This window comes from Rutidosis leptorrhynchoides, chromosome 2 (genome assembly GCF_046630445.1).
Source record: "Rutidosis leptorrhynchoides isolate AG116_Rl617_1_P2 chromosome 2, CSIRO_AGI_Rlap_v1, whole genome shotgun sequence".
Lineage (NCBI taxonomy): Eukaryota > Viridiplantae > Streptophyta > Magnoliopsida > Asterales > Asteraceae > Rutidosis > Rutidosis leptorrhynchoides.
The window spans coordinates 454,359,747-454,371,822 of NC_092334.1; the positions used below are offsets into that span (position 1 = coordinate 454,359,747).

The 12,076-nt window shown below is 38.7% G+C and overlaps 1 protein-coding gene and 1 long non-coding RNA gene across 5 annotated transcripts in view; one reads left to right on the forward strand and one right to left on the reverse strand.

Moving 5' to 3' along the window:
* Nucleotides 1-74: 74 nt before the first annotated feature.
* On the reverse strand, nt 75-1,852 carry LOC139894504 (elongation factor Tu, chloroplastic-like). The gene has a single exon (XM_071877831.1). It carries the CDS (start codon nt 1,763-1,765, stop codon nt 323-325), a length of 1,443 nt encoding a protein of 480 aa, XP_071733932.1. The 5' UTR covers nt 1,766-1,852; the 3' UTR covers nt 75-322.
* A 1,283-nt stretch (nt 1,853-3,135) lies between these two features.
* Nucleotides 3,136-12,076, forward strand: part of LOC139892504 (uncharacterized) — a 62,733-nt gene continuing 53,792 nt past the window's right edge. For 3 of the 4 annotated variants that reach the window (XR_011774099.1, XR_011774100.1, XR_011774102.1), the window contains exons 1-5: nt 3,136-3,549; nt 4,055-4,269; nt 4,839-4,956; nt 5,355-5,407; nt 5,712-5,859. This is a non-coding gene — a long non-coding RNA (uncharacterized lncRNA). Of the gene's footprint in view, nt 3,550-4,054; nt 4,270-4,747; nt 4,957-5,354; nt 5,408-5,711; nt 5,860-12,076 lie in introns of all 4 variants that reach the window. The other variant, XR_011774101.1, reaches the window with a different exon arrangement.

The following is a 12,076-nucleotide window of genomic DNA, read 5'->3' on the forward strand; positions in this document are numbered from 1 at the left end:
CAATTTAATTCTAGTTTCTAGATAGTATATATCCTAACATTCATTCATACATATAAAGGCAACAAGCAGAAACCTAGATAAAATTACTGCACCAAAACCATTAAACCAATTCGATTGAACAGACACGAGTCTGCTTCTACAAGAAGCGTTAAAACATCAAGCAAAAATCATATTTGTGACGATTAAGCTAAACAACTAGCATAGATTCGAGAGGAGAGTTGTAGCAACATGTATGATACCATAAAAATTGCAAAATTAAGTGCATACAGTTATATGAATCTCCAAACAACTCAGATAAAAAGCCACAAACATGAGATAGAAATCACTCGATAATCGACTGAATAACACCAGCACCAACAGTCTTTCCACCTTCTCTGATAGCAAACCTCATTCCTTGTTCACAAGCAATAGGCATAATAAGTTCAACCACCATCTTCACACGATCACCAGGCATAACCATCTTCGATTCCTCATCTTTATCATTCATAATAGCCGTTACTTTCCCAGTAACATCAGTCGTCCTCATGTAAAACTGCGGTCTATACCCTGCAAAAAACGGCGAATGCCTTCCACCTTCTTCTTTCTTCAAAACATACACCAAAGCTTCAAACTTGGTGTGTGGCGTAATCGATCCAGGTTTCGCCAAAACCATCCCTCTTTGAATATCAGTCTTTTGAATACCTCTTAACAAAAGACCAACATTATCACCAGCCAACGCTTCATCAAGAAGCTTTTGAAACATTTCAACACCTGTAACAATAGTAGTTCTAGTATCTTTCAACCCTACAATCTCAACACTCTCACCAATCCTAACTGTACCTCTTTCAACCCGACCCGTTGCAACCGTTCCACGACCCGTAATTGAAAACACATCTTCAATCGCGCATAAAAACGGTAACTCGGTTTGTCTTTGGGGAATCGGAATGTACTCATCAACCGCAGCCATTAATTCGTAGATTTTATCCACCCATTTGTTTTCACCTTTCACAATTTTAGGGTTTTCAGTTAAAGCTTCTAACGCTAACAAAGCCGACCCTGATATAATCGGAATATCATCACCGGGGAATTCATAAGAGCTCAACAACTCCCTAACTTCTAATTCAACTAATTCTAACAATTCTTCATCATCAACTTGATCTTGTTTATTTAAAAACACAACCATATTAGGCACACCTACTTGTTTCGCAAGCAACACGTGCTCTTTCGTTTGCGGCATAGGCCCGTCGGCGCCTGAAACAACAAGAATAGCTCCGTCCATTTGTGCAGCTCCGGTAATCATATTTTTAACGTAATCAGCGTGACCGGGGCAGTCAACGTGAGCGTAATGACGGTTTTCTGTCTCGTATTCAACGGTAGCAGTGTTAATTGTGATACCACGGGCTCGTTCTTCCGGCGCGGCGTCAATTTCGTCGTACTTCTTTCCGATTCCTCCGCCGGAGGAGGCTAACGCCATAGTGAGTGCGGCAGTGAGTGTGGTCTTACCGTGGTCAACGTGGCCGATAGTTCCGATGTTGACATGTGGTTTAGTACGTTCGTATTTGCCACGTGCAGCGCGGACAGTTAGGGTTTTTCGGCGGTGGGATACGGCGGCGGAAGAATGTGAGTTGTTGTGAATGAATAGATTTGTGGTGGATTTAGAGATAAATGAAGAAGATGAAAGGAGTAATTTAGGAGAAGGTGAAATTGAGGGGGATTGTGACGTGGCAGAGGTGGTGGTGTAAGTGAATGACGTGGCAGCGGTGGCTGCAGCGGAGATGGAAGCCATTATGATGGTGGATTTCAGAGGATAGGATTTTGATTTTGGGGAAGAAGAAGGATAGGGTGATTTTTGAGGGTGTGGTTTTAGAAAAAGGGATTTTAGGATTTGGGGGTTTTTATCGGGTTGAAAATTATGGTGGTGGGTTATGGAGGATCCGGTGACGTGTATTATCATTTTGCCACATAGGATCCAGTTTATATTTCCACCACAAATATTATAAATCGGATTCATTAAGTTGGATAATTTATATCTTTTCGAATATGTTATAAAACTAGAAAAAAATTCGACCGCGCGTTGCTGCGATTGTATTTGACGCGCGGTCGAATTTGGATATACGTTGTTTGGTACCTAATATATCTAGTAGGTTGGGTTGTTTGTTGGACGTGTATGTATATGTATGTAATATAGCCCGAAATATACAGTGTTTTTCTAACGATGTCCGTTTCGTGTATAGTTAGTCACGTTGTGTTCGTAAAATTATTTCGAGTTAAACGGTGGTCTCGAAAAAATTTAACTCGCACCGAGCGAGAATATAGGGCCCGTTATCTAGTGTTTTTTTAACGATGTCCGTTTCGCGTATAGTTAGTCCCATTGGGTGCCTCTGATTTTTTCGAGTTGAACGGTGGGCTCAGAAATATTTAACTCGCAACGAGCGAAAAGATAGGACCCGTAAAAAAATCGGGTGGAATTAGTTTCTTTTATTTTAATAAAATTATAAATTTACGCTTTTTACCCCTGAAAAAGTGTAAACTTGAGGGGCCGTTGTGTAAATTGAGTCGAAGTTGAGTGACCGTTTATAGTGTGAACGCGAATTCAAAAGGACGAGATAAAACTGAAACGACGAGGTTTGGTAAAATATAAAATATATAATATAATATAATATAATATAATATTAATATAATAATATAATAATAATATAATAATATAATGATTGTATCGTCAACAGTTGGTTAAGAATGAAACATTTTTTTGCATCATACAGCAGAAAGTTAATGGTTTAAAGAATAACAGTTATATACGGAGTAATAATAATGATAATAATAATAATGATAATGATAATAATAATAATAATAAAAATGATGATGATGATGATGATGATGATGATGATGATGATAATAATTTGTGAAGTGAGTTAGGTATGTCTCTTATATTATGAACATAAACGATATTGTGAAATGTTTTAATCGACGGTTATCTTCATTTTGCCATCTCTAAGCATGAATCTCAAATCTGACATGTCAGTCTGTCATTGTCCCCCATTTTTTTTCCACGTAGATATTTTAAACATAACAATGAAAATGCAAAAAAACTCCAGCTACCCTACACGTGTACATAACAACAATTCTGAATCCATTTTACCCGAAAAAAAAAAAAAAAAAAAAAAAAACTCGAAAATCAAACTATCTCTTCCATCTCTCCTCAAAGAATACTCACCCCCAATTAATTCCAATCGACGGTTTATGGTTCCAGATTCAATCATATATGATGCTGATACAAGGATTTAATCGGCGACTCAATTACCCACAGAATGATATAAACTTTGTTTCGAATTTCCTTTGTATTAAAATTAGGGTTACGAATCTCAGTATAATCGATTACGGTGGGTTCTCTTAAATAACCAAATTTGAACATGTATACCCAACTGCAATTTCAATTGTATTTCATCATCAATCGCAACACCTGAATCTCGGGTTATCAATCTCTAACGGACGATTGTAGTTGTTGATGAAATTATGGTTTTTGATTTCATAAAATCACGATATGAATGTTTCTTCAACTCTGCAGATAAGGTAATGAATTATTTATGTTTTTTTGCAAAAATTTTATGAAGTTATATCGGCATATTTTTTTAAAAAACTTCATCATGGTAATTTTTGATACAGTTTTTGGATTACAATGAAGAACATGTAACCTATTGGAGATTTTTAATCTTTTTTATGATTGATTTTTTCCTGGATATTATTACTTACTATTATCAGTTTTTGAATTTTTTTTCTGGATATTTCTATTTTATCATTTGATAATATCAATAATTAGATTTAAAAAATATACAAATTCGGTTGATTGATATTTGATCGTTTGATTGCAAATTCTGTTACCTTTTTGATTAATTCATCAAAAAGTTTGATCTTTATTCAAATCTAGGATCAAATTGAAATGGGGGTATTCATGTAGACTATGTGTTCGATAAAATGTGTAAATGAAATTGAAGGCTCTAAATTAATGATTTTTTTTTTGTGTGATTGGGTATAAGGAGGTAGGATTAATGTTTAGCTGTTTTGTTGTTTGCTATAGGCTGGTCGATGTTTTTCATTTCCTTGTGTTTGATCAAAATGTTGGAAATTAAGAAGGAACAAAAGCTTAAAATAGTGGCTATCGAAGAAAGTGGGGAGAAACATGTTGATTTGCTTAAAATAGTGGCTACCGAAGAAAGAGAGGTTTAATTAACGATACATGCTTTTACGCTTATTGCAAGGTTCAACATTCTCAGTTCTCAAATGTAGCTTCAAGTAAGATATTAACACCCAATTGGCTCTAGCAACTTGGCGGGTGTAAGGATTTAATTTAATTTAGTTTATTACTGTTTAATCATAATTTAGAACTTTGCGTTGTTGGTTTTCTTTTGTTGAATATATATTGTCGTTTTGTGACAGGTTGATTTTTGTTGTTCTCTGTTTGCTCTTTGAGGCATTGTGCTTCAAGTATACTTATAGGTGGTAAGATGTGTCGGGGTAATGGGCCGGGCCAATCTGCAACCATTTTTTTTCTTTCATGCTTATTATAATTATAATTTTATAATTATAATTATAAATAATAATATAATTATACTATACAATAGAATGTGATACATGTGATTAAAAATCCATATTGCAGGTTAATGAACTGTTGAATCTCTGAAAAAAGCAGATTACAGTGTTGTAATGGGTCCAAATGGGTATGTTTTTATTATAAAAATGAGTCAACTGGGTATGTTTTATTGCAACGAAGGTTGACAACGGGTATGTTCACACTTATATTTCAAGTCTACGGCTCTCATTCGTAGACATGTCTTTACTTATGTGTTGATCCCTGATAGCAGAAAAGGAGAAATCGTGGAACTGTCAATGTGAACGGGTCAGTCAGAGTCTTCACAATTAGCACTCTGTGAAGCTCGGAACAACCCGAGTTAAATTAAATTGACCAATTTGTTCATTAAGGTATGTATACATATATCTGGTATGTTCTGAATGAGTCTAATTAAGTTGGGCTGATCAAAAACATATATGTCCATTTGTGTGTCAAGGATGATCATACAAAATATATTGATATTGATTTGTGTGTATCTTCAATAATCAATAAGGAAATGATAAAAAAAAGCTCATCCTTTCAACTGATAGTTTATGTAAGCTTAGTACACTTTGGGAATTTCAACCCATCTAGCCATTTCCTTTTAGCAAACTTTAGACTTTACATACCTATTGGAAGTTAAACTTAACACGACTTGATCTGATGGTGTATTTCACTTTATACAGTAGTTTCTAATTTCTAATTTCTGATGGATTCAATAATTGTTTCAGCATAGTGGGACTAATGTTTCTTATGTTTATTCTTTCAGGATTATGGAGATACATATGGCAGTGTTGGCCCATCACATTAAGGATATACATGGTATGTACTTGCACTCCTTTTCATTCTCTTAAAGATTTAGTTTTCACTGATTTTGAGTTTATGTTTTTATTTCTTGTGTGGATTGTTTGAGTTTACTTTCGGTAATATATGCATAATTTGCACCATCAAGAGGCAATTACTGTTATAATAAGTGGTAGTCAATATAATATGAAATCTGAATCATTGGGAATAACGTCAATGATAAGTGGTAGTTATCGGTTTGAGTTTCCTGTTATGGTTAGAGTTTTGATGTAAGTCACATTTTGAAATATTGTACGTGGAGTTAACCGGAAGCTGGTTGCAGTTGAGAATTCGAAGCAAATGTTACCGATCGCGGATCAAAGTAGAATAACCGGATATAAATAAATGTCATGTTCAGAGAAATGTCTCGATCGATAGTAGTTCAACGGAATCCTCGGACAATGATTCTCCAAACAGAGCTGATACATTAGGTATGTGATCGAGCCTAGATCCGTCTTCCTTACGGAATTGGATCTAGGATCGAGTGCAATGAGGAGGATTGTGGTGGTGTTGTTTGTTTTGGGCCCCGATGATCGTCTTTCACTCTAGCAATCAAGTGATCAACCACACCGACCCGGTCTTGATTATTGATTAGCGTAATTCACCTTAACACAATGTAAAAATCCCTTGGGCAAAGTCACAAGTAAAAATTACAAAGGCTAGAGCAAATAGTGGGAAATCAACAACCTATAAACCTATAAATGAGAGGCCATGCTCCCTATTTATAGGATTCAGAATGTTCGCAGTGTGCGGATCTCGGATTATCACACATTTGTGCGGATCGCACATCATCGCGGATTATCGCGGATCATTGCGGATCAGCGCGGATTAACGCGGATCATTGCTGATCAGCGCGGATTAACGCGGATCATTACGGATCATCGCGGATTATCGCGGATCATAGCGGATTAACGCGGATCATTGCGGATCAGCGAGGATTAACGCGGATCATTGCGGATTTCAGCACACTTGTGCATTACGCAAGGTAGTGCTATGCGCACTATCAAGTCCCCCAAGTTCGGTATTATATGTTGAAGATATATAATGACGAACTTGTAAGTATGCAATCATAGAGAATATAGCAATATATACACTATCAAGTCCCCCCAGTTCGATATTATAAACTGAAAGTATATGATGTCGAACTCTAAGTATACAATATGCTTTGCTCGTGAAGTTATGCGCAACTCATGGCGCTTGTTTATCAAAGAAAAAATCATGTTGCAACGTTTATTTATATAGCGCTTTGTTATATATTCATAATTTCTAGACTTGTCCTTTGCAATTTCCATGTTTATTATTGTGCACATAATAAACGCGTACTTATGCGAAACAATCTTTTATATATTATGAATCTTCTAAGTCCGACAAATCGATCCTTAGGCAATCTATTAGCATTGCGAAGCATCTAAGTATTGGCAAAATCAAATACTTAGTATTTTAAATTCCTTTCGCAATATTTCGCAAACACATGCAATTTCATGTGATTCATCCAAGCGGGCTTTCTTCAACGCTTAGGCATTCATTGTATTTTCACACGCCAAGTGGTTGAAAAATCAAAGTACGCGTCCGCACTTGATAAAATTTGACCACGATTTGACGCTTTTTTGCATAGTATAATATTCTTGAGAAATTTGCCCGACGCATATATGAAGCAAGTCATTTGAAGCTTATGTTAATATAACAAAGAACACATGACGTATTTTAAGCCTATCTCACCAACGTGCATTTGTATTAAAACCGGCCCATAAAATTTTTTCCTTTTAATACGCGTTAAATAATACATTAGGTCCCATTACACAATTTTCAAAACGTATTTTCATCAAAGTAAGTTCAACGAACTTAAAGACATACATTAATAGATTAAACTCCTTAATACAATGATACGTTAGTTAAATCATAAACCGGTTATAATCATTATGACCTGACTAGTTACGTTTACACAAAACCGAGCATGGTGATTTGGGACTACGCTACCCAAATCCTAATCAAGTACAAAAGCAAGGTCTTCTAAAGCAACCGAGCCAAGATCTCTAATCCCCAAGCTTACCCGAGCCGCCAAGCACGCGAACCTATAAAAATATCAACAATGAGAGGGTAAGCTAATGCTTAGTGAATGTAAAGATACTATACACATACATATGCATAAAATGGCTACGCATCACCAAGCATCAAATAAACACATACCGGCTCCGCATGGTAAACAAACTACAAAAGAGCACATACACAAAGTAGCTACACGCTACGTAAACACCAAGCTAACGCCACAAGATTAGCTACAACACAACAACAAGTATATACGCGTATATAACAAATATAATCAACAATAACGATAAAGTTAACCCCTTAACCCAAACCACATGAAGGTCGGCCGAACTACCCGGGCCTTAGTGAATTGGCACTACCCGAGATTCACTTCCTTCACCACTTCTACAACCGAGGTTGACCGAACTACCCGAGCCTTAGTGAATTCGCACAACCCGAAATTCACCACCTCATCACCAAGATGACCGAAACAACCCGAGTCATTATGAATCCGCACTAACCGAGATTCATTTCTTCAACAACAAATGCTAGCAACCCATCGCCAAAAGGGTTATCCAAAACGCTAGCCAATTCACAACACCAAGGGTAAAAACCCACAACGCATAAGCGTATCCCATGGACTCGAAACACAAGGTCCATTCTCTCACACGAACATAGAGTAAACCCGAACAAGGGTCACCCTACACACGCACCCATTTTACACATACACGTGTGCATAGTAAATTTACACTCACCTTAACGCCTCGATGAAGTGCAAATCCAAATCCGCAACTCGCCAAAGGAAAGTACCTATTCCATTAATCACAAATACAACAACACAATTAGGGTGGATTTACAAATCAACCCAAATTGACAACTAGTGCAATTCCGACCCAAATTGCACTTCCAAGCTCAATCCGCGCCAAAACTAACCAATAATCACTAACACAAGTGAGAATGGTCCTAATATGCCCATTAAACCCGAGCATAGGCATTAAATACCAATCTTGCCCAATATGACACCTTAACCCTAATTTTAACCCATTTCAAAATTGGTCAACCACAAGAACCCTAAAGGTCTCCAATACATCAATAATCACTAAATACTAGTGATTACACCCATTTACAAGTCTTACAAGTATAAACTTGCACATCAAACCCAAAACCCGCCAACAACAACAATAAATCCAAATCTTGGTGTTAATCTTCAATTAACAACCAAATGGGTTCCATTATGAACATACAATCAAAACCCCTAAATTTAGATGATGAACACGAAAACGAAATTCGGAGTTAGAGCTTACCGCTAGTATCAACTTGTAGCTAAGAACGAGGAGAACAAACTTGTCTCTTACGCTTTCGATCAAAACCCGCTTCTTCCTTTCCAAAAATACCTTTGAATCAATTGGGGTATTTGAGTTTTTGAGAGAAAAGAAGAAGAAAAGGAAAAAGATAAAAAGAAAAGAGGTGAGTGGATGGGATTTAAGATCCCAAATCTGGCACATACGCGAAATGACCAAAATGCCCTCGAACATCCTTTAAAATTGCAAATCTGGTACCAGCTCGCCCAGAATGCCGCGCCGCGGCCTTTATCGTCGCGCCGCGACATATAACGTGGTCTGGTGGTTGCCTTGACATGCCTCCTGACTTTGAAACTAGTTAATCGCTGCGCCGCGACCCTTTCTGTCGCGCCGCGACCTTCTGCAGAGTCTGATTCTGACTCTGAATTTCAGGGACTGAACTTGCCTAACTCTGATTCTGATGCAAATTCTGAAAATGCATAAGTGTTAGGTTCACTTTTAGTGGCGCTTTCTGCTGCGCACATTTACTGACACTTTCAGGAACATTTTCTGATACACTAAAATCCGGGGTGTTACAACTCTCCCCCACTTAGATTCAATCACGTCCTCGTGATCCTAGTCACTTAACCAATCCGAACCTACACTCGATGGTTTTCAAACAACGTTCCAATTCGACTTCCACCACACTTATCGTTAATCTGAAGGTTAATCCATTAACTAAATACACACTTGCACGCAATCCGAGACATGCAATACACGCAACAACCGAAGTCCATAACAATCACTTAGAATACGCGAAATTGACACGTACTCTTCCAACTACTCTAGGCAATTCTTCTCAAAGAGTCGCCCGTGATTTATCAAATCCACAATTCCGAGCACTAACACTAACTCAATCCCTCACATCGGGAAAAACTCAACCAATCTCGCACCGAGATATCAACTTCTAGCGTTCCATACCAAGTACATTGCTAGTAACAACCATAGCCAAAATAAGGTCAACCATCAAACCGAAGAAAAACCGAATAAAAGTGAATCCTTACGGATAACACTTACTGCTTAATAACCCTTGTAGTGCGCAAACACGTCCATTACGCAACCACCGCAACATCGCAAGCAACGGCTAAAACCGTTAGCGCTCAAACGACTATGGCAACGCAAATCCCAAGGTGTACAAAATCGACTAATGTCACACCCATAACAACATGTGAGCGAAACACGGCTATCGCATCACTAATCACACAACATGGCCCTCACGACCCCACCATTGGCGTATAAAACAATCAATAGTTCACACATCCAACATGGCCGAAACAACCCGAGCCTAGACACATATGGAGGATGGTCGAAACAACCCGAACCTTAGTGAATTCGCAACAACCCGAAATTCACCAACCCAATCCATATTTTCACAACAAAATGACCGCACAACCCGAGTCACCGTGAATACGCGCAAACCGATATTCACTACCTCCACCCCATAGTATAACCGAAGATGGCCGTACAACCCAAGCCTTAGTGAATCCGAACTACCCGACATTCACTACCTCAAACTATGAGTCCAAACAACAGGGACAATCGTACAACCCGAAACATTGTGAATACGAACAACCCGATATTCACGTCCCAAACCACACACAAGGAATGGTACTCGCATTTCCCACCGGTACTCGCATTTCCCGATAATGTTATACCATGGCGATATAACACTACTCCCATCACAAATATCCATTAGTATACTTAACACCGTGTACACTAATTCCCCGGGTGGCATCTTAACACGTCGATGCTTCACCCATGATGAAGTCAGCGGACCCCGAAGGTCATGCTTCACCAATATGACACTACTCCCATGATGAAGTCAGCGGACCCCGAAGGTCATGCTTCACCAATCAAAATCCCATGATGAAGTCAGCGGACCCCGAAGGTCATGCTTCACCAATCAACGCCCTTTTTGGCCTCGAACAACGAGTAGCGTAACATCGCGCTCTGCTATGCCATAGTGAATCCTAATGGATACCACTAACCATTCACACAATCGAGCAAGAACCACCTATATCAAACATAGGTACGAAATAATAATTCTCTAAAAGAGAATCCACCACGCACATCCCCTAACCGAGGGACTTCACCTTGCTCGCCAAACACGTCTATTATCTCTCAACGAGATTTCCACATTATCACCTCGGTGATAATTTCAAATCTAAAATCAGAAGTACAATTCACCGAAATTGTACTCTACCACAAATCGACCAAAACTAGGTCCCAACACAAATTTCGGATCTATCATAAGCATTATCCGAATTCTCACCCTAAGGTCTCCTCGTGCGGGAGTAAACTCCCCTACTTGGAAATACGTTCCATATCCACAACACGTACAACCGTACAATGCTACCAAAGGTAGACTATACCAACAATTGGGTTCACACGACCCATCACCACATCTTGCTCCAACCTTGAGCACACGAAGGTTTTTAACCAATTCCTTAAACACTTCGAACAAAAAGTGTACCACAAATTACCCAAACTATACTCTCGGAAATCATCCACTTGCTTTAGCTTGTCAAACTTCACCTAGTCACTCATGTACCTAAGGGTTTCACTTCGGTACCCTAAGTACAAAGTAACCGCAACATAATCGGAGTCGAATACCACGCTAGTAGGTATAAAAGAGGCACCTAATGTCGCGTCACGTCGACTCCTTTACCAACATACATCGAGATCCAACACTCGATCTCTCGGGTTTCATCCCACCCGTCAAACCTCATGGTTCATCAACTTCAACATAAAAGCGAACACGCGCTTAACGACCGATCACCAAAACCCATTTCCATGGTTTGGTAGAAACATTTTTCAAATACTAAGGAATGCTTGGTTTCACCAAGTCTTACGCCCTTCGCCCGACAATCAAATGTCACCATAGGGTACTTCCATTAGGAACGTCACCCATAACAATATTATGCACAATACAATGCATTTAACAAACCCGACGCATAAGCACATAAATAAATATTCAAAGGACATATTTATTAAAACGAAATGTACCTCAACGTCTCCTTTCGGCATTCGCTGCCGCCAACTCAGGACAATCCGGCTTGCGATGTCCCTCCTTATGGCAATAGTAGCACATCCCGTCATCACTCTTTGGCATTGTGCATTCCCACAACTTGTGGCCCCTAACACCACAATTAAAACATCTAGGCGCACGAGAACTCGTAGAACCTTTCACCACATTACCCATACTCGCACCTGCGCCCTTTGTTTTCTTACTTGGAGCACCATACGAATCAACCCTTCTTTTACTTGAAAGCTCCCTAGCTTT